General features: G+C 43.2%; 1 protein-coding gene and 1 long non-coding RNA gene across 10 annotated transcripts; both read right to left on the bottom strand.

Annotated features, from left to right (window-relative positions):
- Positions 1–343: 343 nt before the first annotated feature.
- On the bottom strand, positions 344–16,912 carry INIP (INTS3 and NABP interacting protein). Of its 9 annotated transcripts, none has more exons than XM_066256520.1 (7): positions 16,757–16,900; positions 15,047–15,133; positions 8,310–8,396; positions 7,894–7,970; positions 7,099–7,201; positions 4,834–4,924; positions 344–2,461 (listed from the first exon to the last, which is right to left on the bottom strand). In XM_066256520.1, exons 5-7 carry the CDS (start codon positions 7,134–7,136, stop codon positions 2,366–2,368), a joined length of 225 nt encoding a protein of 74 aa, XP_066112617.1. In that variant the 5' UTR covers positions 7,137–7,201; positions 7,894–7,970; positions 8,310–8,396; positions 15,047–15,133; positions 16,757–16,900; the 3' UTR covers positions 344–2,365. The 9 variants fall into 9 exon arrangements, with proteins under 9 accessions (XP_066112617.1, XP_066112614.1, XP_066112619.1 ...); XM_066256517.1 differs by having other exon boundaries at positions 7,830–7,970; positions 16,757–16,898; XM_066256522.1 differs by lacking the exon at positions 7,894–7,970.
- A 1,208-nt stretch (positions 16,913–18,120) lies between these two features.
- On the bottom strand, positions 18,121–22,579 carry LOC136322769 (uncharacterized). Its single transcript, XR_010728860.1, has 3 exons — positions 22,520–22,579; positions 21,919–22,008; positions 18,121–18,438 (listed from the first exon to the last, which is right to left on the bottom strand). It is a non-coding gene; the product is annotated as an uncharacterized lncRNA (long non-coding RNA).
- Positions 22,580–27,620: the final 5,041 nt, after the last annotated feature.

Below are 27,620 nucleotides of genomic sequence, written 5' to 3'. Positions count from 1 at the left end.
CAATAATGAAGCTTCATCTCAGGGCCTCTGACGGAGTCCTCTGCTGCCCTTCCCATGTCCTCTGTAGTCCTCGCAAGTGTCTCAGATCCTACTTCCTTTGATTATGACATCCCAACCTCTGCCTGGAGCGACTCTTCCCCCCCCCCCCCTTGCCAGGGAGGATCATCCTGTTCTCCAGGCCTGTCTAGGCTGCCGCATGCTCCAGGGCACCCTCCATGCCACCCACCACAGTCTGGCCTCCTTCACCACTACTGCTGCGCCAGAGTGGGTGCCTCTCCACTGTCGCCCCCGAAGAGCAGGTGTCCCTCACCATTTCCCCCCAAAGCCATGTTTTACAGAGTAGATTTTTTATTTTTAGATCTTATTTATTCATTTTGGAGAGAGGAGACAGAGAGAGAAAAAAGAGCAGAAAGCATCAACTCCCATATGTGCCTTGACCAGGCAAGCCCAGGGTTTCGAACCGGCGACCTCAGCATTACAGGTCAACGCTTTATCCACTGCGTTGCCACCTACGGTGACAGGTCAGGCCAGAGGAGATATCAATCAATACATATGGAATTGAGTTTGAAAGTGACTTAAAGGAGGGTTAGGAGGGAGTGTTTACTTGCCCAAGATTATAGGAATTAGGCCACATCTCTTTAAAAGGCTAAGACACTAGAAAAGATACCACTGGAAAAAAGATCTCTTTAACCGAAGTTATAAAAGTCACACATTAGGTAGAGGCTTTGAGAGTATAAAAGCTACAATCCAAATTTTCTATCTCCCTAGCATCAAGTAGATAGATTTAGAACCATGGGTTTAGATCATGTATCACAAAGAACAAAAAGTTAGTCAAATTAATTCAAAAAAATGAGAGCCACTATCAGGAGGCCCAAGGAACAGCCAGAGAGGCCTGAGGCAGGACAGGAGCCGGAGGCCTGGGGACTGGGGACTCCTCCGCGGCAGGAGTGAGGGCACCTTTGCTGTAATGGTGACCATTACAATGGGGACAGCTGCCAGCTCACCCAAATGAAGAAAATCAGTTCAAATTCTCAAGAGACATAATCTGACTGGTGCAGACCAGTCCAGAATTGTCCACTTCTGCGTTAATTAGTCTGGGAGAGATGGGGCCATGCGGGTGGTGCAAAGCTAGGGAAGGAGGGAGAAGAAACTTTTTGAAAAAGGAGATGAACTTTGATTAAATATCGACCCAAACTGGAATTTTAAGTTTAAATTTTACCCCACCACTAGAGAGGATGGGGATTCAAGGCCAAGATGAAGTCAGTTATAAGCAGTTATATAAAATACTCTATGATAGCATAAAATATAATTTGAATCCTATTAAAAGTAAAATAATATAGATTTTTTGCTAAATGACCTCTAAGTTTCAGGGACCTACAAATCTTTGAATTTATAAACAAATTATCATGAAAACTGAGTTCTCTAACCCATGGTTTTCACAGGTTTCGAATTAAATTCTTTATTTGAATGAAGATTCTAACTCCGTTGGACTAAGGTACGGTAGTGGAGACTGCGTATTTAAATAAGCACTCCAGAGTCTGTTAGAGATGTTGAGAAACTTGTTTCTCTTGTTGAGAAGCTGCTTAACCTCTTTTCCCCTTAAAGTAATTAAAAAGGGGCTCAACTTTCATGTTTTTAATTAGGAAAAAAGCGAACGATAAAACTACGCAGGCATACCATTAAGTAGTAACACTAAGTAAGAGCGTGTATAAAGTTTTAAACCACATTTCTTATAATTGTTTAAATAGTATTTAGTCACCTAATTGATAGTGGCGTAGCTTTATAAACAGTGTTTCAGACTGGTTGGTAACTTAGTCTTGGGTTTTCTTTTAAAACTGAGACTAAGGAAACTAGTTATGAGCGACACTACTTCAGGGTGTTACATACTATAAACTCAAAGGTACACTGATGGCAATTCTATAAACAGCAAATACAAGATTAACTAATTTAAGTCTTTTGGTTCACATTTTTAAAAAAAGCACCCTTATTTCTCTAAAGTTAAGTACTATAAATGGTTCTTAAAAGTCCCTTGTGGACATGCTGTACTCAGTCTAACTGGTTGGGGGCTGAGGGAGTGAGTTTATGTAACCATCAAATTCAGAGTTTGACTTAGCCTTAAAATCAAACTGCATTACAAGTACGTTCCAGTCGCAGGTAGCACAGTCAGTCCTCAGACAGCACGCTTCCAAAGCTCGCATCTTCCTGTCACCCCTTTTTCTGCTTTTACAAACACATACCTTTCTTTTAAAGAAGCAAAACATATAAAAATTCACCAAAATTCAGAAAGTCACAGCTTGTATAGCACTGAATGATAACAGCTTTGGCATTTGATATCACAAAGTCAATTTCATAACAAAGAGCTTCTTCATTCTGGGTCCAGGCGCGGTAAAACAGGAAGAATAAGATTCCCAAAGGCAGAATCTTGCGTTATGAAGTATCCAGATGAATGTGCATGTGCATGCTGGAAAGTTTAAAAAATAGCAGTTAAGCAACTAAGAGTCATAATTCTTCAATCATGGCATTAAAATTACTTATCCTTTCAGCCCTGGCCAGTTGGCTCAGTGGTAGAGCGATGGACTGGCGTGCAGGGGTCCCAGGTTCGATTTCCAGCCAGGGCACACAGGAGAAGCACCCATCTGCTTCTCCACCCCTCCCCCTCTCCGTCCCTCTCTTCCCCTCCCGCAGCCAAGGCTCCATTGGAGCAAAGTTGGCCCAGGGCGCTGAGGATGGCTGTGGCCTCTGCCTCAGGCGCTAGAATGGCTCTGGTTGCAACAGAGCGATGCCCCAGATGGGCAGAGCATTGCCCCCTGGTGGGCATGCTGGGTGGATCCCGGTTGGGCGCGTGCGGGAGTCTGTCTGACTGCCTCCCCATTTCCAACTTCAGAAAAATACACACAAAAAAAATTATCCTAAGCGCTTGAGACCAAATTTGTTTATTTAGTTAGTTATTTACTTACTTACAGAGACAGAGAGAGAGAGAGTCAGAGAGGGATAGAGGGGACAGAATTTATTTTATTTTATTTCATTTATTTATTTATTTACAGAGACAGAGAGAGAGAGTCAGAGAGAAGGATATATAGGGACAGACAAAACAGAGAGAGGTGAGAAGCATCAATCATTAGTTTTTCGTTGCAACACCTTAGTTGTTCATTGATTGCTTTCTCCTATGTGCCTTGACCCAGGGGGCTACACAGACCGAGTGACCCCTTGCTCGAGCCAGCGACTTTGGGGTCTCAAACCTGGGTCCTCTGCATCCCAGTCCGACGCTCTATCCACTACGCCACTGCCTGGTCAGGCTTATTTTATTTTTAATTAATTATTCATTTATTCATTTTTTAGAGAGAGAGAGAAAGAGAAAGGGGAGGAGCAGGAAGCATCAACTCCCATATGTGCCGTGACCAGACCAAGTGCAGGGTTTTGAACCAGCGACCTCAGCGTTCCAGGTCGACGCTTTATCCACTGCACCACCCCAGGTCAGATGAGACCAAATTTATTTTAAAAATCAGTTCTTGTGCTAATTATTTTTAAATACACAGGTGACGGACGATAATAAAGAATTCATATTAACAGTTGCACCAGGTACTCATCTGTCAGCCACACTTTCTCCCCCATGGTTCTTCTTAGCCAGTACATGAGTTAAAACACAAATCACATACTTTGTTCCTTGAAGTTGGGGGAAAACCTAGCAACAAGGGCCCCAAAGTACTCTGTATTTAATCAACAAAGCAGGAGGCTGAGAAAGAAGGGCAGCAGTTGGAAGGGGAGGGGAAGGCAGCTAAATGTTGGAATGAAGTAACAAAAAACCACCAGTGACCTCTTTTGTCACTAAAGACAGACAGACTGTTTTTAGGTTAAAATTAGATGATCTTTAATAGTCCCTTCCAATTCTGAGATTCTAAGGTTTAAAAGCACAGATAACAATGTCTCTGGGAAACTTAAATGACCTAAGATCAGTGAAATGCTGAAACTGGTTTTTTTGTTTTGTTATTTGGTGTTGTTTTTTTTTTTTTTAACAGAGATAGAGAGTCAGAGAGAGGGATAGACAGGACAGACAGACAGGAACGGAGAGAGATGAGAAGCATCAATCATTAGTTTTTCGTTGCAGTTCCTTAGTTGTTCATGTGCCTTGACCGTGGGGGTACAGCAGACCGAGTAACCCCTTGCTCGAGCCAGCGACCTTGGGTCCAAGCTGGTGAGCTTTTGCTCAAACCAGATGAACCCGCGCTCAAGCTGGCAACCTCGGGGTCTTGAACCTGGGTCCTCCGCATCCCAGTCCAGCGCTCTATCCACTGCGCAACCGCTTGGTCAGGCTGAAACTGTTTCTTAATATGAAGAAAAGATATTTTTTTAAACTGATGAATTATTACATTCTTATGGTGAGAGTTAGTCTTTAAATATTTCCTGCACAAGAGTCATGCAGACCATTAAAAAAAGAATCCACACAACAATTAAAAACCGGTAAGACCATCAACCAATATAATGGCATGAAAAATTGGAAAAAATATAGATGTACTGTTAAACTAGCCAGTGCAGCTTTCAAGATCCTTCTGTCCATCCAGCTATCCTAAATAAACTCTTCTGTACCCAAGCAGTCCCTTGCCAGGTGTGGCACAGATCAATCATGACCGCGTCAACACCATAAAAGATACTTTCATTACTGCTGTATCGGTCTTTCAAATCCTCTGGGCATGACTGAACATCAGCAAACCACTGCAATTATGTGTGGAACATTTTTATTGATACGGCTCCACTGAAATACAAAATAGGAATTGTGCTGGCTCCCAAGACCCAGGAACCTCCAATGAGACAAGGATGTAGTTACCCTTTGCTCACCTGCAGAGCGGCCTTCTGCTGGGCTGCAATGTGCTGCTGCTCCGCGTGGTCGCGGAAGTCCTTATTGAGAGAGGGTCTCGAGAGCGCGATGCTGGAACGAGAACCAGGGTTACTGGGCTGTTTGAGGACAGGCCTCCTTACTCCTGACTCATAGGTTTCATTATATAATACACATAGATAAAATAAAGACCTTCCAGAATACAGTTTTTCTTCTCCTACTGTCTATGTTAATACACATGTTATTTACTGGGCTTCAAATGATCTCACTTTTATTGATGATTTAAGTCCCCGACTCTCAAACAGATTTGAAGTACTTCACGCTAACATAAAGTTACACTTATGCTGAAAACTGAAGAGTGTACTGTTCCAAGCAGAAGGTATAGCAGGCAAAGGGCCCAGGGCAGAAGAGCTTGACATGTTTGAAGAACTCAAGAGTTCAGCGGGACTGGAGGTCCGGGAGGGGGAGGCATGAGCTGGGTTGGCAAAAATGAGGCTGGGGAGGAAGACAGGTGCCAGGCCATGAAGAGCTGGTGAAATAAATTCAGAACCGTGGCCCTTATCTAAGTGGTAAGCGGAGGGGTAACGTGATCACGAGCACCACTTATGTGTAGACTGACCACTGTGACGGCAGACCGTGTTCATCTCTCTCCTTCCTTGCTAATGGGCCCAAACCTAGTTCAGTCATCAACGGTCCCTGCTCCGAGGCAGGCCTGGCTCGTCCCCAGGGGTGAGCTTCGGTGGAAGACAATTTCCCCTTGCTGATTTCTAGCTTAGGCAAGAGAAAGGCTCAAGATGCTGAAAATTAGATCTGATGGGAAGTCTATTGGAAGGCTTCTGAGAATATTTTCCTCACTCTTATAGAAGGGACAGGACAGGAACCTCCCGGCTTTTGCCTCTACAGGTGGGTCAGCGTGGCGGTGAGGCTGGGGATAGGGCAGTCAGATGGTGAGCAGTAGGGAGCTGCTGACCCGGGAGAAGGGCAGGAAGGGGAGGCAGAAGGAAGTGGGTCACTGCCCATGCCGCGGTGCCATTGTGTCCGGCTCTGAACCACCTGATCTTCACATTCCTGCTTGACACGTACCCTGATGTTTATGGCAACTTTGTTAGTTTACCGTAACTTCCAGATTAAAACAGCTGAACTGACAAGTGTATTCGAGACTGAGGAAATTCAGTAAGGAAGCAGTTACGGCAGCTAAGGAAAGAATGGCAGTGCCAGGAGCAGGGCGATGAGGAGAATGGACAGACGAAAGACACACTTCCCGGTGGAAACAGGAGAGAGTGGTGAATGCTTGGAGAAGGAAGTGGGCGGGAATGACAAACAAAGTTCACATTTCTGACTGATAACTAGCATGTAGATCTGCACCCCTCACTGAGACAAGAAACCAAAGAATATTATGCAGTTAGTTAAAGAGAGGGGAGGGCAGATGAGTTCAGCATGCGGAACACTAGGTTTGAAATGCCAGCAGGGCATGGAAGTGGAGCTGTCCAGGCGGCAGTGCTGGGAGAGCGGGCTGGGCTCAAGACGCAGAAGTGTGAGCGTTATCCACACATTAGTTACAGGCCGTGAAAGTGGATGCAACTGTCCAGTGAAAAGCTGTAGACGGGGAAACTGAGTCCAGAGCAGAACTCAGAGGAACATCAATATTCAAGAGACAAGCAGTGGAGAAATGTTTGCCAGAAAAAGCAAGAGTATAACAACAGTGAGTGACCAGAAGCCAAGGAAAAGGTGCTTTAAGGAGAGTGTGACCAGTGGTGTCAAATAATGCTAAGGTCTCTAGCAAGAAAAGGACTCTGGTCTACCAGCTTTAGCCACAGGAGGTTGCAAGTGAACTAGGCTCAAAGCTATTCTAGGTAGGGGGAAGGGGACACCTGCTAATCAGACTGTAATGGGCTGTAAATAAGTGAGAAAGAAGAGGTGAGTACAAACAGCGCCTCTACGGGGCCTGGCTGGAGGATGGGAGAGTTAGGAAGCCGCTGGATGCCAAAACAAAGGCTTACAAAGTGGGACAATGAATAATTCCAGCAACAAACAAAAATCATACAAAACCCTTTCTTTAAAAATAGGCTATAAGGAAAATAAGATACTCTAATCAGAATGAAAATATTTAAAATTTAAACAAATAGTCTATTTTTCAAGTCTAACTAGGAAACAGAACATAGCGTAAATTCCAGTATTAAAGAAACCATTGCCAACCAACTTGAATTATTTTGTCCAAGATACTTTTTTATATCACTGAACATAAAAACCTCATTATTCTTCAGTACCTAGCTCCAGGATGATTTGTTGAAGACTGGTTCTGCATTAGTAATTTTCTTTTTTCTTTGTCCAATTCTGCCAAGATTGCAACTCTATTTTTATTTTGAAAACCTAAAACAGACAGGAGCGTTGGGAAAGAGAAGGACAGAAAAAAGATATTTAGAGCTATTTTATAAACCTGGCATCTAGAACCCACACAGCAAAATTCTCTTCTCTAACATGATAATGAGCCTGATAGGTGGTGGTCCAGTGGAGAGAGCGTCGACCTGGGACACTGAGGTCCCAGGTTCAAAACCCTAAGGCCACCGGCTTGAACACAGGCTCATCAGCCTGAGCATGGGCTCACAAGCTTGAGTGTGGGGTCATTGGCTTGAGTATGGGATCATTGACATAAACCCATGATCGCTGGCTTGAAGTCCAAGGTCGCTGGTTTGAGCAAGGGGGTCACTGGCTCAGCTAGAGCCCCATGTCAAGGCATGTCTGAGATGCAATCAATGAACAACTAAGTGGGACGCACTATGAGCCGATGCTTCCCATCTCTCTCCCTTCCTGTCTGTCTCTCTTGCTAAAAATAATGACAATAACAACATGATAACTCACTAATAAGTAGTTTCTTTAGATGGTTACTAGTTCCTGCTGCCTATTTCCTAGCAACTGTAACAGCATAACACATGGATATATGCACAGTATAAGGCTGACCGAGTAACGTTAAGACTTAGTTCTAAGGAATTTTAATCACCAAAATATGGGTAACAGCATTTGTTTTTTAACAAACTCTCCAAGGCCCCAAATGCTGCACAGACCAATCTCTCTTCTGCTCAGTCAGTCTCTGGGAGTGGAGGTTTTCTTAGTTCTCAGCTCTGGGCCTCTTTGTGAAAGCCTGTTTCATGGAGGGAAAAAGCATTAGATATACTTAGATCAAAACAATATTTCTTTTTCTCAACTGCTTTCATTCCAAAATGACACACAATCTTTCAAGGAACAAGTAAAAGAATTGCAACTGACTAGAAAGCAATTCTGAGAAAGAAATGGACCATAATGGACAGGGTTCTTTGTCAGTACTTAATCCTGGGCTTGACTCTGAGCTCCAATCTCACAGAAGATCTACAGATGAGGTTGCTAAGTCTTTGTCCCGAAGCGGTTATCTAACTATGTTTTAAAAATCTGAATTAAATGCCAACATGTACACACTGAGAGAGGGCACAGAAAATATATACACCGAGGTTTGCAGCATTTCAGCGAAGTCTTGTGCCATCCCACTGAATCCTGCCCGGGGTGAATCGTTCCTCTGTGCAGCGTATCCGGACTGTACAGACAGTAAGTACATTAAGATATTTTGAGAAAGAGACCATATTTACATGACTTGTATTATAGTGTCTAACTACTCTTATTTTGATTAGTTATTGTTAATTTCTTACTGTGCCTACTTTATAGATTAACTTTATCGTGTTAGGGAGAGGGAAAGAACACTATTCCTAGGGCTCAGTCCCAGCTGAGACATGCAGGGGTCTTGGGACACCCACCCCACGGATAAAGGGGATACTGCTGTGGTTTACAAACCATAGCTTTAGACCTTTATTCCAACTAGTACCAGAGCAACTGATAAACAAGCCCCTTCATTTTATCAAGGCAATGTGTCAAAGGGGTTTAAAAACTAGGTGCTATACAAATAAAGGCAATAAAAAAATATTTTCAATGATTAAATAATTTCTTTTTAGACCTCTAATAAGGGTGACCATCACAAACCATAAATATCAACTCATCTTTATACGACTAGGGACATTATGCAAACGTAATAACCACTATACGAGAACTTTTACGTGTTAAGTTAAAGTATTAAATTGCTTATGACCATTTTCTACCTAAAGAAACAAAAACTGCATATAATTCACCAACTTTTTCCCCCCTAAGTCGCATATGCCTTTTTTGGCTTGGTGAAGAAGGGACAGCCAGCCTCCTTAAAAAAATCCATGCATGTCTAACAGTCAGAGCACAGATAGATACAGTGAACACCCTGATACCATGGAAATTAAGTATGAAAGTTAGTAACTATAAACTCTAAATCATTTTTAAATTAATATAATTTATTTGTCAATGTTCTTAGTTCACTAAGGAAGTCTACGTTATTGTCAATCTATTTATTACCTCATGGTTGGCCTGTTATTGAAATAAACAAATCAGTCTAAGTTATCTGGTAATGTATTAGATGGGAAATTCAGAATATAGGTATTACTAACTTTATACACCCCCCCAAAAGTGATGTAATACAAGTTAAGGTAAAATAATAATGGAAGGATACATAAATACTGGAATGTGTTATTTAAAGGAACCCCAAAGTGAGTTCTTTGTATAGTGAAGAATGCTTTCCAAGGGAACTTGGTACTCTCCCATTTGTATATATGAAGTTATATATATATATATTTATATTTAAGACAGATTACACCACTAGCTACATTTCCAATTATAAGACCTTTCCTTTTTTCAGAAGAGCCTAATGTATTTTTAAAAGACAATTAGTAGTTACATCTTTTCAGAGACTTAGAGATACTATAAATATAAAGTAGAAAATTCTTGAAAAGCAAATTTTAAAATCTGATAGTGTCTAAATTATATGATGAGCAAAGTAAATCACCACATTGGCAAAAAACTAAAGTGCTGTTTAAAGAAATATAAATTCCCTCAAGATTACAGTAATTTGTTCACAAGAAAATATTTTTTCCTTTTCTTCTTTTCTAAGCACAAGGAGGGGAGATAGAGAGACAGACTCCCGCATGCACCCTGACCAGGATCCACCTGGCAACCTCCATCTGGGACCGATGATCTGCCCATCTAGAGCCATGTTTCCAACCAAGCTATTTCTAGCACCTAGGGTAGAGGCTCCACAGAGCCATCCTCAGCACTTGGGGCTGATGCACTGGAACCAATGGAGCCATGACTATGGGAGGTGAAGAGAGAGAGAGAGAAAGGAGAAGGGTGGAGAGGCAGATGGTTGCTTCTCCCAGCACACTGGGCTGATGCACTACCACTGAGCCAACCAGCCAGGGCCACAAGAAAATATTTCATACTAGCCTCCAGGGAAAGGAACCAGGGTTCTTGGAGAGTACTAGTTCAGATGCCTTAGGACAGAAAAGTAATCAAAATGGGCCTGGAATATCTTATGAGAAAGCAAGATTTTTTTAAAGACCTAGGATAGCACTAAAAGAGCACAAAAGCCAGTCTGAGATTAGCCAGGCTGTCACAATTGGAACATTAAAGAGAAGAGTAATAATAGCTAAATTGAACAAATCAAATCTATGATAAGCCGTGACTTCACAATCAGATACAGAAAGGAAAGTTAAAGTACATAAAAAGACCATTGTAAAAAAAGGTAAAACCTAGTAAGTATACATCTGTTTATAAAGCACAGCTGGGTCCTTTTTTTGTTTAGGTACAGGAGGAACAGTAGACAGGCAACTGCAGCTAAGCTAAAAAGTGGTAGAAAAGCAAGCCAGGCACCACTGGGACACACTCTCAATTCAGAGGTAGCATACCTCAGTACAAGCCTGAAGGGTGAATTTGCTTTCCTTCTGGTCCATAGATGTGTAGGTGAGACTTCTAATTGGGTCTGCTGTCAAGCGAGACAACCTCCCAGGAGCTACGCCACCTGCTTCCTGAAGTCACAGCTAAGAGCATCCAGAGTGCCCCCAGATCAGTAGTTCCCACCCCTTCATCTGCAGGCTTTATAGTCATTTCTACAAGCATTTTGAGATAATCATAACATAATCAAAGACAAGAATTCATGTTCCTTACTGAGTATTTCACCAGGTTTCTCTGTGTAGCTGAAATCAGGTTAGACCGATCCAACTAGTACCACATACCCACAGGACCTTTATATCACCAATAATAAAAAGACTCTTTACATAGGACCGGTACCTTGGACAAATTTCAGTTTGACAATCTGGCTTTAATATTAAAATTCTCAAAATGCTTCCTCAATCAAATAATAATGTTCCACACTGTGATGGATGCTAAGAACATGAGACTTCAGGAACTGTCTGGCAACAGCTTATGAAATTCATTAGCCCTGATTCCCACTGTGGTATGATTAGATCTGAAAGAGGCCTTAGTGAACACAATAGGATTCTGTCCCCTACACCAGACACATGAATATATCGCAATGCATGTAGCAAGATTTTTCTTAAAGTCACTGTTCTTTCAGTTATCAATGTAAGATAATTATGGCACTTGACACTCAATTTCCATAAGTAGCCCCTACACACATTAACATTACAGAAATAATTCAATTTAGAGAATAAAATGCGTAGGTCCAAATAAATAAGAATCTAAAATTTTCATTGAGTCTGTGAGTCTACAGCACAGGATATGGACTCCCTCTGCTGGTGGCTGACAGCAGCAACACCATGACAGCAAAAGAGGAACAGAGTCCCAAGTGGCTTTGACTGTTTCAGAGTGGATTTAACTATGGATCAAAGGCAACACTAAAAATGACTGCGTTTTATTGCAACTGCTAAGAAAAAGAGTAACCGCCAAGTTGTAAGTTTCATTTACCTGTGCTACTAGAACAAAGAGATAATTTTAAATTTAATTTTCATTTGGACTGCCTTGTGTGATTTTTTTTTTTTTTTTTTTTTTTTTTGTATTTTTCTGAAGCTGGAAACGGGAGGCAGACAGACTCCCGCATGTGCCCGACCGGGATCCACCCGGCATGCCCACCAGGGGGCAATGCTCTGCCCATCTGGGGCCTTGCTCTGTTGCAACCAGGGCCATTCTAGCGCCTGAGGCAGAGACCATAGAGCCATCCTCAGCGCCTGGGCCAACTTTGCTCCAATGGAGCCTTGGCTGCGGGAGGGGAAGAGAGAGACAGAGAGGAGGGAGAGGGGGAGGGGTGGAGAGGCAGATGGGCGCTTCTCTTGTGTGCCCTGGCCGGGAATCGAATCTGGGACTCCTGCACGCCAGGCAGATGCTCTACCACTGAGCCAACCGGCCAGGGCCTGCCTTGTGTGATTTTTTAGCGTCACATTTTCCTTTCAAAACAGACTTCTTTTAGTTTTCATTTTTGTCTAATATCAATTACTGTTAATCTGAGACCATATAACTTGGAAGAGAAGAGAGAGCACAGGGGAAAGTTGATTTGAGAAAACAGAACAGTATTAGCTGGTTACAGCTGCTAAAGCTGTCACCGCAGCTGGCTTCTTACTACACTCCTCTAAAATTCACGCAGCCTTTAGTTAGCCCTAAATCCAACAACTGTACTAAAATAGACTCAGCAGGCTCCAGCTGCCAGTAACGGCAGAGTAGTTTGGTTAGACTAACCCTACTTGCAAAGAGAATGATAAATATTAAATGTGCATTAGAGACTGACCAAAACCAGGCAGAAGCTGCAGCTGGTGAGATTTAGGAATTTGTGGCCTTTTGCCTGAAGCACTCCTCAATCCACAAACAGCTTGGACAGCCACACCTTATTGTCTTGATGTATCAGAGGACAGAGTTCAGGACTGGCAGAGCAGCCAAATATTAGGGGAGGGACCTAAGAGGGAAAGGCAGAAGGAGTAAAACCCAAAACAAGCCTATAAAAGCCACCCAAAGTTTTTGCTTCTTGCTAAACTATACATATACGGGGAGACCCCAGAGAGCCCAGCAATAAGGCAGAGCTGAAAGCTGAAAAGAATGAGCAGAGATTTCAGCTGCTGCCCAAGACAAGCAGAAGAGTCCAGAGTATGAGTTGAGCTAAGCTGTCCGCTAGAACAAAAATATATAAGAACCAACCTAGAGTCTCAGCGATGTATTCGAATATCCCGTATCCAATAAGAAGTCACTAAATATAGTAAGAAAAAGCAAAATGTGACCCGTACTAAAAAAAGGTACATTCAACAGAAACCATCTCCAAGTTGATCCAGATAATGCAATTAGCAGTCATGACGGACCTTCTCTAGACAAACTTCAAAATAAAAAGAAGTAACCCAGTTGTTTAAAACTAAGCAAGAGGCATGAACAAACACTTTGTAATGGAAGATTTACAATGGTAAATAAGTACATAAAAAAGTGCTCAACATTTGTTATCAGGGAAATGCAAGTTAAATACTACAATGAGGTATCACTCACACCCTAAAAAAAAAAAAAAAAGACTGACAGCAGCACTAGAGGTGGAGCAGCCAGAATTCTTACACATTGCTGGAATGAATGGAAATGGTACAACTTAGGGAAAAGTTTTGCCAGTTTTTCATAAATTTTATTATATACTGAGCTGCTCCATTCCTAGATAGTTATCCAAATATTTATAAAAAGGCTTACAGCAAATATTCAAAACAACTTTATTCACAATGGCCAAAACTGTGACAACGCCGAAGCCTCCAAACAGGAGAACGAATAACACAAATTGTGGTAAATTCAAGCAATGAAACTGCAATGAAAAGGGATGAATGAACTAGGCCCTGGCTGGTGGCTCAGTGGATAGAGCGTATGGACCTCCCCGGTTTGATCCCGGTCAGGGCACACAGGAGAAGCAATCATCTGCTTCTCTTCCCCTCCCTCTCCTCTTCCTCTTCCTCTTCTCCTCCCACAGCCAGTGGCTCGATTGGTTCGAGCGTGGCCTGGACGCTGAGGATAGCTCGGTTGATCCAAGTGGGTCAGCCTCAGGTGCTAGCTTGGTACTTTTGGTACTGGACCATCAGCCCCAGACGGGGTTGCCGGGTGGATCCCAGTCCGGGCGCATGCGGGAGTCAGCCTATCTCCCCTCCTCTGACCAAAAAAAAGGGGAGGGATGAACTATTGATACATGGCACAACATGGCTAAATGTCACAGACAATATGAGTGAAAGAAGCTGGACACAAGTGCACACTTATGATTCCATTTATATGAAATTTAAGACAAGACAAAACTAAGATTTTTTAAAAATTGAAACTGATCAGAATAGAGATGAGTAATAACAAAATATGGTAGGTCAAAAAGGTTAGACTTAATATGCAAAAGAAATAGAAGTTTGCTTCAAGTTTTGAAGCAGGAAACTACTACTTATAAAGTGGGATTTAATACTTTCTAGGGATTAAATTTTACTGTTTGAAACTTTTAAATAAAAATTTCTTTAGGCAAGGGATGTATGTTGAGGGGAACACAGGGGAGGGGGGATACTTGCAGAGGGACACTAGAATCTATGTAAACACAATCAATTAAAATCAATAAAAAAAATTTCTTTAGGATGCGTATAACTTGATTTGTGTTACAAAGCTACCTCACCACCAGTGAAATGTGTGTGAAAGTTTTTAGAGCAAATGAAGATAAAGGTATAGCTATTGCTTGGTGGCAATATAACTTCTTTACAAGTGGTTCTGATTTCAAGTATAAGAGCAAGAGGAAACATTAGAGGAGCTAAGGTGTACTATGTGAATAATTTTTTTTTTTTTTTTTTGGTGACAAGAGACATAGAGGTACAGATAGGGACAGACAGACAGGAAGGGAGAGAGATGAGAAGCACTAATTCTTCATTGCAGCACCTTAGTTGTTCATTGATTACTTTCTCATATGTGCCTTGATGGAGAGGGCTACAGCAGACCGAGTGACCCGTTGCTCAAGCCGGCGACCTTGGGCTTCAAGCCAGTGACCATGGAGTCATATCTATGATCCCACGCTCAAGCCAACTACCCCATACTCAAGCTGGTGAGCCTATGCTCAAGCCAGCAACGTCGGGGTTTCGAACCTGGGTCCTCTGTGTCCCAGTCCAATGCTTTATCCACTGCGCCACCACCTGGTCAGGCAACTATGTTAATAATCTTAACACTGATTACAATAGGATTCATAGCTATTAAAGATGTTATGTCTGATTCAATGTTGGATTTCCTTCAAATATGGGGTTTTACTTTGCTATTTATTTTTAAATTCTGGCTACAGTAACTGCCCTATACCAAATTCTCTATTAAAATACATTTCCTAGTAATCAAATAAATTCTAGCATACATTACCTTGTCCTGAAGGGTTTGCTGCCATCTTCCTATTTCCTGTTCCAACTAGTTCAGTTCAGTGGCAATTGGTCAGCACTTTACAATCACCTGTAAAATATGCGTGCGTGTATACAAAATGCACTATACTTTAGTTTTTTTTGTTTGTTTGTTTGGTTTTGTATTTTTCTGAAGCTGGAAACGGGGAGAGACAGTCAGACAGACTCTCGCATGCGCCTGACCGGGATCCACCCGGCACGCCCACCAGGGGCGAGGCTCTGCCCACCAGGGGGCGATGCTCTGCCCCTCCTGGGCGTTGCTCTGTTGCGACCAGAGCCACTCCAGCACCTGGGGCAGAGGCCAAGGAGCCATCCCCAGCGCCCGGGCCATCTTTGCTCCAATGGAGCCTTGGCTGCGGGAGGGGAAGAGGGAGACAGAGAGGAAGGAGGGAGGGGGGGTGGAGAAGCAAATGGGCGCCTCTCCTATGTGCCCTGGCCGGGAATCGAACCCGGGTCCCCCGCACGCCAGGCCGAAGCTCCACCGGTGAGCCAACCGGCCAGGGCCGCACTATACTTTAATAATAAATTAAAAGCTGTCAGGAACAGCTAGCTTTCCTACAATGAAGTGTGGGCAGTTTCATTTCTTCAGAAACATACATCTGAAAGGCACACAGACTGAAATTACAAACTCTGCAAGCTCAAGTATTTAATTAGAGCATGAAGGTCAAATCTTCATTCTTGCAGATGTTGATGACAACATTTAGCATTACTGTCTTTAATATATCCTCAGGTTGTTCACCAAATACTACCAAATGTATCAATCGATAACATCAATACGATCAGCGTTAGGGAGAAAAATCACTCATCTACAGTGCCTTTCGATTCACTTAAAAACCGTATTTAGCCTGACCTGTGGTGGCGCAGTGGATAAAGCGTCGACCTGGAATGCTGAAGCCGCCGGTTCGAAACCCTGGGCTTGCCTGGTCAAGGCACATATGGGAGTTGGTGCTTCTAGCTCCTCCCCCCTTCTCTCTCTCTCTCTCTCTCTCCTCTCTCTCCCTCTCTCTCTGTCTCTCTCTCTCCTCTCTAAAAATGAATAAATTAAAAAAAAAATTAAAAACAAAAAAAACAAAACCGTATTTAGCAACAATCATGTACACTGAAAGCTTTTTTTTAAAAAAAAGGCGACCCCAAATAAGCAACATCTTATTCCTTTCCTCTAGAAACAGAGAATCAGTGGGTGGGAAAATATAAGTCTCATTCATACAACCATACTAAAAAAGTTTAACAGACGCGCTCTTTAAAAGGCGTGCCCGCGCGCTGGAAGGTGGGAGGGCTGGTTCTGCAGGCGTGGTGAGGACTGCCTTCGGGGAGCCCGGGAAAGGACCAGGGCTGCAAACAGAAGTCGGGATTGAACAAAACATGGCTAGCTGTCTCCTGTGACTGAAGCACCGGGCCAGGGAAGCCCGGTTACGTGGGCGCATCTGGTGAAGGCGGACGTCAATCAGGGCTGTGGCAGGGCTGGCCCTGCACCTCTGAAGGGTCCCTGCAGGCGGGCGTGGAGCGCGGGCTGGGCGGAGGCTGCGGCCGACACGAAAGAGAGGAGGGAAGAGAAGCTTTGGGGGGCGAGCAAAGCGCAGAGGCCACTGTCCTGTGGCAACAACGATAACGACAGCAGGTCGGCACCGCAGCCACACACCTTCATTCCCCGGCGCCGCCAAGCAGCCCCACTTACCCGAGACGCGAGTGCGCCAGCCACGGCCTCCCCGTCGGATCGCGCTCTCCGAGGGGGCGAGACCGCTGAGAGACAGGCACACCGAGCCCAGCGTGTAGCTCTACAACCTTCCCGCCCCCGCTGCACTTCCGCCTCCCGATGACGTAGCCGAAAGGAGCGGAAGTACCACCTCCCGCCGGTACGCAACAGCCGCTGCCCACGACGATTGGTACTTTAACTGCCGACTTAGCGCAGACGCCACTTACCTTCAGAAGAATGACAGCCGAAGAGGCTCATGGGACATGCAGGCTGATCTCTGGAACACCCGACCCGAGTGGGGCGGGACGCATTGACGTATCCCGCAGGCTCAGCTAGGAAGGGGCGGGACGGAGACGACTGGGTCCCTAGCACCGTCTCTAGTGGAACTTTCGTCGAGAACACTGATCGGAGAAAAGCCACCAACACGTCGGTCCTGCGACGGTGTGATTCCGCTTATCCTGGGTCTGAGACCCAGCTGCTGGCGGGACTAGGAGGATGCGTCTTCGTAGGCTGGCCTCGCTTTCAAACTATAACACCAATCTCGGGTTGCAGGCCCACACACACAAATCCCAGGAATATTTTTCTTTTATATAGTTTGCATAATTAAGCACTAAACATGGAGAAGTTTTTAGTACTGTTTAATAACCTGTATTTAAGAAGTGGGCGTGCCACATCTAAGAACTCTTAAGTCGCTCCCGTTGGGATCTCCCCTGATACCTGATTCCAGCACACTAGATCTACACATTTATATTAAAAGCTAACCTTATATTGATTTACTCCCCTGTTCTGTGGTCGTTAATCCGCGATGTATCTTTTCTAGAATGTGAACATACGTTCTTAAAAATCGATGTGTTGTTATTTTGTGGTTCATGGACCTGTGACTAAAGCAATAACACTACCAAGCATTTATTGTCTTGTACGTGCTAGATACTTCCTGTACGTCAGCTTCGAGGCTTGTCATCCCCGGTTTGTATGATGAGACTGAGAAACGCTGTTACTTACTCAGCACAGTTTCAAAGGACTAATTGTCTGCCTTAAGTCTCACACATCACCTCTGCTCTGGAGGAACCAATTTCTCCGAGACCAACTCTTGTTGACTAACCTAGATATAAAGTGTAACACATGACATTTTGGTAGTTGGCCAGGAACCCTTCGCGGTTGAAGGCGTTTTGATTCCTAAAGTGACTAAAAAGATGACCAGAGATATATGACAGAACCTTAGAAGAACTCTTTGGTTTTAGGTTGCCTGACAATACAGAAACTAGGGCGTAAGAAAGCACCAAACTAAGTCCCAAATGGACACTCTGAACAAAGTTTATTTAAGGAGAAAGGGGGAGGGGGGAGACAGTTCTACCTCCTGAACAACATTTTGCAATTTTCTTTGAAGTTCAGCCTCTCACCTGATAACTTCATTCTCTCAGGGTTGGGAGAACATTATCAGGAGACAGATAAATTCAACTTGCTGCAAATCATTTTGCCCTTTACTTGGGCATTTAGCCCTTGAACCCCTTTATCTTCTTCTTGAAAGAATTTGGAACTTTTGCCTCACAAGAATTTTAACATATTGGTTAATAGTAGGTCAGTTTACTTAAGTTCAAATCCCAGCTCTGACGTTTAATGAGTGTAAGCTCTTGTTTAACTTTCTGGTGCTTCAGTTCTGTCATCTACAAAAAAGGAAATAAAAATAAATGAGTGACCACCTCACACCCATTAAAAAAAACCCAGAAAATAAAATAACAAGTGTTGGTAAGGATGTGCACTGTTGGTTGGAATGTAAAATGGTGCAGCCGCTGTGGAAAACCATATGACAGTTAACTCCAAAAATTAAAAATAGAATTACCATATAGTCCAGCAGTTCCACTTCTGGGTATATACCCCCCAAAAATGAAAGCAAGGCCTTAAAGAGATATTTGTACACCCATGTTCATAGCAGCACTATTCACAATACCGAAGAGGTGGAAGCAATCCAGTGTTCACTGACAGATGAATGGGTAAACAAAAGGTTGCATACAGATACAATACAATATTATTCAGCATTAAAAAAGGACATTCTGACATATGCTGTAGCACACATGAATTTTGAGGACATTATGTTAAGTGACATAAGCTAGTCACAAAAAGACAAGTACCATGTGCAATACTGTGATTTATTATATATATTTTACATATATATTGGTCTTCGCCACAATTCTTGGCTCACAGATAGATCTGTTATACCCTTGGGATTTCCCAAAGCTTGAGAGTGATACAGGTGCATTTTGTTAATGAGGTGGATTTTGGAAAACAGCTAAGGTTGGGGACTGGTTGCCAGTGGAGCCAAGCAAGTAATTACAGGGTGAGAACATTCATTCCTACCGCTGACCTCCTGGAATGGAAGAGGAGCTGGAGATTGAATTCAGACACTAATGACAAATGATCTAATCAATCATGCTTATGTAATGAAGCTTCCATAAAAACCCAAAAGAGGGTGTTGGGAGAGCTTCCAAGTTGGGGGCCAGGTTTCCAACTGCCACAATGCCGGGCTCCAAGCTCCATGAGGACAGAAGCTCCACTGCTTGGCACTTCGCCTTATGTATCTCTTCATCTGGCTACTGATTTGAGTTCAATATCCTTTGTAATAAATCAGTAATCTAGTGAGTAAACAGAATTTTTCCTAAGTTCTGTGAGCCATTCTAGCAAATTAATTGAACCCAAGGAGTGGTTGTTGGACCCTTCAATCTGTAGTCAGTCGGTCAGAAGCTCAGGTTACCGGGACTTGTAGCTGACATCTGAAGTGTGTATGTTGTGAGGTGGGAGGCAGTTTTGCAAGACTGACTCTTTTTTTTTTTGTAGCAGAGACAGAGAGAGTCGGAGAGAGGGACAGATAGGGACAGACAGACAGGAAGAGAGATGAGAAACATCAAGTCTTCATTGTGGTTCCTTAGCTGTTCATTGATTGCTCACATAGTGCCTCGACTGGGGGGCTACAGCAGACCGAGTGACCCCTTGCTCGAGCCAGCAACCTTAGGCTCAAGCTGGTGAGCCTTGCTCAAACCAGATGAGCCCGCGCTCAAGCTGGCGACTTCGGGGTCTCGAACCTGGGTCCTCCACATCCCAGTCTGATGTTCTATCCATTGCGCCACCGCCTGGTCAGGCAGACTGACTCTTAACATGTGGCTAACTATACTGTCTCCAGGTAGATGGTGTCAGAATTGAGTTGAATGCTTCGATATCCTGTTGGTGTCCAAGAATTACTTGTTGGTATAAGGGACCCTCTCACATTGGAATTGCGTCCAGGAACTCTATTTACTGTGTGATTCCATTTATAGGAAGTATTTAGAGTTATCAAAATTATGGAGTCAGAAAGCATACTGGTGGTTGCCAGGGACTGGGGAAAGGAGCGAATAGAGAACCGTTTCATGGGTCCAGAGTTTCAGTCTTACAAAATGAACAGCGTTCTGGGGATAGATGGTGGTGATGGAAGCAACTGAGAGATCTGTTTTACTGGCGATCTTGGTACTTGGTCTATAGATCATAGCTCCTACATAGCTACTAGGGGAAAGTCCTGGATAAAAGGAATGCATGTTACAGTCCTGTGGCTCTGTTACATGATAAGGAAATGCAAGGTAGCAGTGTGAATTACTGAAGCCATTATGTTTATTATAAACTTTCAATATCAATTTAGAGTTGAGAATAGTCCCCAATTTCCAATTGAAGCCACCTTGATCCTCTTATGCTATTCTGTGATCAATATTTATGGGAAATGCATTAGGCTAGACAGCCTTTAAAATCAAGTGTGTAGAAATTTGAGAATTACTATATTAGTTATCTATTGCTTGTAACAAACTACCCCAAAACGTGTCAGTTTAAAACAACAAATACATATTCTCTTACAGTTTCAAGGGGCTGAACTCTAGGCAGCATAGATGGCACAGGATCTTTTGTGAGGCTGCAGTCAAGATGCCACATGGGGCTATCTGGTCATTTGAAAGCTCAAATGGATGGAAGGATCTACTTGCAAAAGTCACTGACCTGGCTTAATAGCAGGAGGCTTCAATGCCTCACCACAGGCCTTTCCATAGAGTCGCTCGGGATATGGCAACTCACAGCCAAAGCCAGGATACAAGAATTAAAGAGGCCCCGGCCAGGTGGGTCTGTGGATAGTGTCGTCTGGAGTGATTCCTGGTCAGGGCACTAATGAGAAACAATCAATGAGTATACAGTGGAACTAAGTAGAACAATGAGTTGATACTTCTCTGTCTCTCTCCCTGCCCCTTCCTCTCTCTTTTTCAAATCAATGGAAAAAATTTTTTTTAAAAAGAAGAAGAATCAAAGAGAGTGACCAAGATAGAAGTCAGTGTCTTTTTTATTTTATTTTTTTATTTTTCTGAAGTGAGAAGCGGGGAGGCAGACAGACACATGTGTCTGACTGGAATCCACCTGGCATGCCCACTAGGGGGCAATGCTCTGCCCATCTGGGGCATTGCTCCATTGCAACCAGAGCCATTCTAGTGCCTGAGGTGGAGGCCATGGAGCCATCCTCAGCATCTGGGCCAACTTTGCTCCAATGGAGCTTTGGCTGCGGGAGGGTAAGAGAGAGACAGAGAGAAAGGAGAGGGGGAGGGGTGGAGAAGCAGATGGGCGCTTCTCCTGTGTGCTCTGGCCGGAAATCGAACCCAGGACTTCCACATTCTTAATCTAGGCCAATGCTCTACCACTGAGCCAGCTGGCCAGGGCCAGTCACAGTGTCTTTTATAACCTGAGTTTGGAAATGACATACCCATTGTTTCTGTCATATGCTACTGATCACGCAGATCAACCTTGATACCATGTGGAAGGGGCCTACAAGGCTGCAAATACCAGGAGATGGGATCTTGGAGACTGTCTTAGTCCATTCAGGCTGCTATAACAATACCATAGACTGGGTCTCTTATATCCAGAATTGTATTTCTTCAGTTCTGAAGGCTAAGAAGTCCAAGATCAAGATGCTAGCATGATCGGGCTGTGATGAAGATGCATTTTGTGGTTCATAGATGGCTGTCTTTTGCTGTAACTTGACATGGGCTCTCTTTTATAAGGGCACCAGTCCTATTTATGAGAACTCTTGTGACCTAATCACCTGTGAGCTAGTGCAGACTGAGAGTCAGTGTGGAGTCAGGTCTCACCCAGTTTGCAGACCCAGTCTGTGTGGCGTAGACACCAAGGCATTAGGTCACTCTGCTTCTTTCTCCAAGGAGGGAGGCAAAGGAGTGCTCCTGTCAAAACATAATCAAAGAGAATCTGGAGACTCTGGCTACAAATAAACAACAAAGACTTGTTTGCCAACTGGAAACACATATAGCCATAAAACCCAGACATGTTCCACAGAACAAAGAAATATTATTCATTTTTATAATGTAACTGAATCACAAGAGAGAAAGGAGCCCTGCAATCGCTGATTGGTTTACCCAGTAGTCTCAATAATTATGATGATGAATTTCAGGTGGGCATCAAGCAGGACATCAAGCAGTCTGGGCACATAGAGGTTTTCTTTGAGGCCTTACGCTTGACTGCAATCCAGGCATATTAATACATACTGTACTGATGATAATCTGTATAATGTCTAACACAGGATTGAAGAGTTACAGGAAAGTTTAAAAGTTCAAGTGTCAAAGATCAAATATTAGAACAAAAGAATGCTCCCATTTCTCTTATCACTTAGGAATTCATGAGGGTTTCAGGAGCTCTGTGCCAAGAATGAGGAGGGTGAGGGGCAAAGACCAATACCTGTATTTTCTGTGATCTCACAAGGTCAGGAACGGACAAAGCTTTTTTTAGTGCAGGGACTAGGTGAACAGCAGGAGTACTTAGGTAAGAGAAAAAACAAATTATTAACTTCCAAATACTTCCTCTGAGATTACATGAATTCAATAAATATTGCTGTTGAGTGTGGAATGTCCACTTTCTGGCTTTTCTTCTATCCTCATTTGTGACTCTGGAGTTGCTCATGAAGTAGTCCAGTGTCCACAACAGCTGTGCTGGTGGCTGAGGAACACTTCTGCAATATTAAGGAATTGATAGTCTTACAGTATTTGTAGAGATGTCGGTTTATGTACTATGTGTTAAACAATAAAAGTCCAGCTGAGTACATTTAAAGATCAAACTGGCTTTCCTGAATGGCCCATGAAGCAGGCAGCATTCCATGTACCAAACAGAAAGGAGCAGCAGAGAAGCTACAGGAAAAGAAGGATTTTTAAAGTCTGAGAGGGGATGGGGCAAGGAAGTCTGAAAGGAAAAAAAGGATTCTTTCAGGAAAGGTCACCTTCATGGGGGACAAAAAGGGTCTACCAGGAAATTTCAGACTGACTGGTTCAGATTACATTCCTAGGGAGGGTTGAAACTGCTACCAAGTGAGGTATGAAGTTTCGGTTTGGTGATAAGGGCTTAGCACGAGTGACTCCATTTGGGGCCTGTTGTTTCTTAACATATGAGTGAAACATGACACATTATTTGCTGTATGACTCTAGATCCTGCTTGAAGAGATGGTGAAAATTGCATTCGAAGTGATAATTTATTATAAAATGAAAATATAAACTAATATTCTGTGGTAATGATATCGTATTCATCCCCATTTTTATGTTTTAATATGATATATAAAATTTGATTCATTTTTGAACCTAAGTGTTACTTTAATAATTTAATTGGCAAGTTCAGTTGTTGTTTCCTGACCAGAGGATATGTTTAATCCAAGTTGAAATTCATTAAAAACTATCTAAGAACTATAATCATTTAAGAAAGTTTGCCCAGTTGCACATTATCGTTGTCAAATTAAACAAGGAGGCCAGTAGACTGAGGTGGCTCCAATGCTGTGGCAGCCCACGTAAGTGGCCCCAATCTAAGCCTGTAAATACCTCAGGGCTACACAGTTAAAACCTAAAGACAGCCCATCACAAATGGCCAACTTGGCTTTGAGCTAATAATCACTCAATAATCTCCTTACTTTCCTCCTATCTTTCCTCTCTGGTCTCGCCCAGCCCCTGCCGGTGAGCTTCCTAACCACTTCAGTGTGGTGTTGCCCAACTGGAATTGATTTTTGCTCAAATAAACTTTTATAAATCTTAATATTCCTCAGCTTATCGTTTAACACTGTCAGTGTAATGCAGTTTATATACTATATCTTATAATAATATAAATATTATTTTGCCGCTATAAAGGCAAGAAAAAGACATCTTCTAATTTGCTTATGTATTGATTTTATTACTCATATCAAATATTAACAGACTACCTAGACTTGAAAAATAATAGAGTAAGTTGTCCTTGATAGTTAGCCAACTTTCAGTCATTTCAAGGCCACAGCTTTACACATGCTTGCTAACTTGATGTGTAACTTTCACGTATTTAGACAGAGGGAACGTGGGTCTGCATCTGGACCCCTGCCCCAGGACTCACAGATGCTCACATCGGCCTGACTCGGGTGCGTCGACCTGCTAAACCTGCTGCTGTTCTTTCATCGTTAGCATACAAAAATTAAAGTAGAAAGATTTAGTAGTTTTTTTTTTATCTTAAATGTAGAAATGAGAATTAACCTCTATTTCATTAGTTGATTAAATAGTGGTAATCCAGATGACTCAGCATATGCTATGTTATATTTCCTATTCAGACTATTATGAAAACTTTTAAGATTATCATCAAAATAAAGAAGCTGAGCCCATACCAGTTCCAGTTAAGAATACACGTTGTATGTAAAGTTAACAACAAAGAGACAGAATTCTGAAGCATAAAAAATTCTAAGTAAAATTGTAAATTTTTCTAAAACTGGAAATATTTCTGTAGTGCGCTTCGAATGATATGACATGACTTCAACCTTGCTTGTTAATGTCTCTCCTCTAACAAGTAAGGTAGGACACAAAGGAGTGTGTCTGTAAAGAGGAGGAGAGGGGTGTGGCACAGTGATAAGGTGGAAGTCTAGGCTAGGCTGCAAGTATCCTTGCTGCTCTTCAGTAGCATATACATTTAATTTGAAATAGAAAGTGGTACCTGTCATTAAGAGTTTTTAAAAATGCAATGCAGGCCCTGGCCGGTTGGCTCAGTGGTAGAGCATCGGCCTGGCGTGCGGGAGTCCCGGGTTCGATTCCCGGCCAGGGCACACAAGAGAAGCGCCCATCTGCTTCTCCACCCCTCCCCCTCTCCTTCCTCTCTGTCTCTCTCTTCTCCTCCCACAGCCAGGGCTCCACTGGAGCAAAATTTACCAGGGCGCTGAGGATGGCTCCATGGCCTCCGTCTCAGGCGCTAGAATGGCTCTGATTGCGACAGAGCGATGCCCCGGATGGGCAGAGCATCGCCCCCTGGTGGTCATGCCGGGTGGATCCCGGTCAGGTGCGTGCGGGAGTCTGTCTGACTGCCTCCCTGTTTCCAACTTCAGAAAAAAATAATAAATTAAAAAAAATGCAATGCACTGTTAATTGGGGGTATAAAGGGGACTTCTTTCTTCTTTAGAGAGAGAGAGGGACAAACAGGAAGGGAGACTGATGAGAAGCATCAATTGATAGTTCCAGTGGCCAAGCCAATGACCCCTTGCTCAAGCCAGTGACCATGGGGTCCACACTCAAGCTGGCGACCCTACACTCAAGCCGGTGACCTTGGAATTTTGACCCTGGGTCCTCAGTGTCCCAGTTCAATGCTCTATCCACTGTGCCACTGTCTGGTCAGGCTAAAGAGAACTGCTTAAAGCTCTTTTTATAATTAAATCAATTTAGGAAAGGAGAAAGGCAAGCGAGAGGTTGGCTGACACAAATAATATTGCTTAGCTTTGGCAAAGAGGTAGGGGGCATTGTAAATGTTTAACTCAGGTGTTTCATTTGTTTTGATTAATTTTTTTTCCTTATTAGAATACTTAAATTACAAAAGAAATAAATGCTCACTGTAATGTGTGAAATATGAGGCTGTAGAAAGAAAATGCTAATCTGATCTGTCTCTGCCTGCCTTGGTGTCCCCTCTTCCCCAATTAAAACCTTTAACAGTCTGGTCCATATCCTACAACGTGTTTTTCTATTGTGTAAACATATACCTATATACATTCATGTACAGTGATCCCACTACATATATTACTTCACCACTGTCTTTTAATTTATCATAGACCTCCCAATACATAAAGCTCTAATTCAGTTTTTATTGCTGCATAATATGGTATGGATGTACTATAATTTGTTCAGCCTTTTCCCTAGTGATGTGTAAGATGTTGTAATAAACATCCCCAAAAGAAATCCTATACCCTTTAGCTATCATCCTCCATTCCCCATCACACTTTGTCTTTTGATATGTGGTTTTTGTGTTGTTGCTTTTTGTGACAGATAGAGAGAGAGCGAGAGAGAGCCACATAGGGACAGACAGACAGGAAGGGAGATGAGAAGCATCAATTATTTGTTGCGGCTCCTTAGTCTCCTTAGTTGTTCATTGATTGCTTTCTCATATGTACCTTGACCAGGGGGCTCCAGCAGAGTGAGTGACCCCTTGCTCAAGCCAGTGACCTTGGGCTTCAAGCCAGCGACCTTGGGGTCATGTCTATGACTCCACGCTCAAGCCAGCTACCCCATGCTCAAGCTGGATCCCGGTTGGGCACATGCGGGAGTCTGTCTTGACTGTCTATCCCGGTTTCCAGCTTCAGAAAAATACAAAAAAAAAAAAAAAGGCACAGTCCTGATCAGCCCTGTGTGGGCTGCTGCAGGGCGTATGGTGTAGGGCACATGATGCCCGAGACCTACCTTGACCAGACAACTTTCTCTTTCAAATAGAGTGAAAAGGAGGTTCTAATAGCAGTGGTCAGCAAGGAGCTGAACTGTGCTTAGCAGTGCTTCCAGAGACTACAGAATGGGAAGTGGGGTAGGGGAGGAGTAACTACAATGAAGAAACCTGGCAAACACTACCTGGACCAGGTAATCAAGGTTAACACCAGGATGATAAAGTATGATTTTTGTTTGTTTTGAGACAGACAGGGAGGGAGGGAGAGAGAAGGTGGAGAGAGAGTGAGAAGCATCACATTGTAGTTGCTTCACTTTAATTGTTCATTGACTGCTTCTTGTATGTGCCTTGATGGGGGTGAGGTGGGGGTGGGGAGTGGTGTCAGGCAGAGCCAGCAACCTTTAGGCTCAAGCCAGCAACCTTGATCCTATGCTCAAGTTGATGAGCTCGGGATTTCGAACTGGGGACCTCAGCATCCCAGATTGGTGCTGGATCCACTGCGCCACCACTGGTCAGGCGTAAATCACATTGATAGTATGTATGTACTCTTGAAATGTGATGAGAATGGCACTTCACTTCTGTGGTCTTCCTGCCAAAACTCATAATCAAGTCTAACCATGAGATGAACAGCAGACAAAGCCAAATTGAGGGGCATTCTATAAAATGCCTGGTCAATACTACTCAAAACTGTCAAGGTCATCATACACAAGGAAAGTCAGAAACTGCCACAAACCAGAGGAGGTGAAGAGACATGACTACAAAATGTAATGGTATCCTGAGTGAGATTCTGGAACAGAACCAGGACATTAGGGGAAAACTAGTGAAATCCGATAGGGTATCTAGTGGTCGGCAAACTCATTAGTCAACAGAGCCAAATATCAACAGTACGATAGAAATTTCTTTTGAGAGCCAAATTTTTTAAACTGAAAACTATATAGGTAGGTACATTCCTTAACAAGGTAGCGCCCGCACGTGGTATTTTGTGGAGGAGCCACACTGAAGAGGCCAAAGAGCTGCATGTGGCTCGTGAGCCACAGTTTGCTGACCACTGGGGTATACAGTTTAGTGGCTAGTAACATACTAATGTTGGCTCCTTAGTTGTGACAAATGTACTATAATGATCTAGGATGTTAACATGTAGGTGATGCTG

Source organism: Saccopteryx bilineata, chromosome 2, assembly GCF_036850765.1.
Source record: "Saccopteryx bilineata isolate mSacBil1 chromosome 2, mSacBil1_pri_phased_curated, whole genome shotgun sequence".
NCBI lineage: Eukaryota > Metazoa > Chordata > Mammalia > Chiroptera > Emballonuridae > Saccopteryx > Saccopteryx bilineata.
Note: the sequence above shows the minus strand (reverse complement) of the source record. Positions and strands in the feature narration are given on the sequence as shown.

Bases quoted from the DNA above. Each gene is read 5' to 3' on its own strand.
- INIP (XM_066256514.1), bottom strand. From the start codon at position 15,071: ATGGCAGCAAACCCTTCAGGACAAG. The intron at 7,202-15,046 runs GTAATGTATGCT...TGTCTGTTTTAG, and splicing joins AGCAAACCCTTCAGGACAAG to GTTTTCAAAATAAAAATAGA. The intron at 2,462-4,833 runs GTGAGCAAAGGG...TAAACTTTCCAG, and splicing joins AGCAGAAGGCCGCTCTGCAG to CATGCACATGCACATTCATC.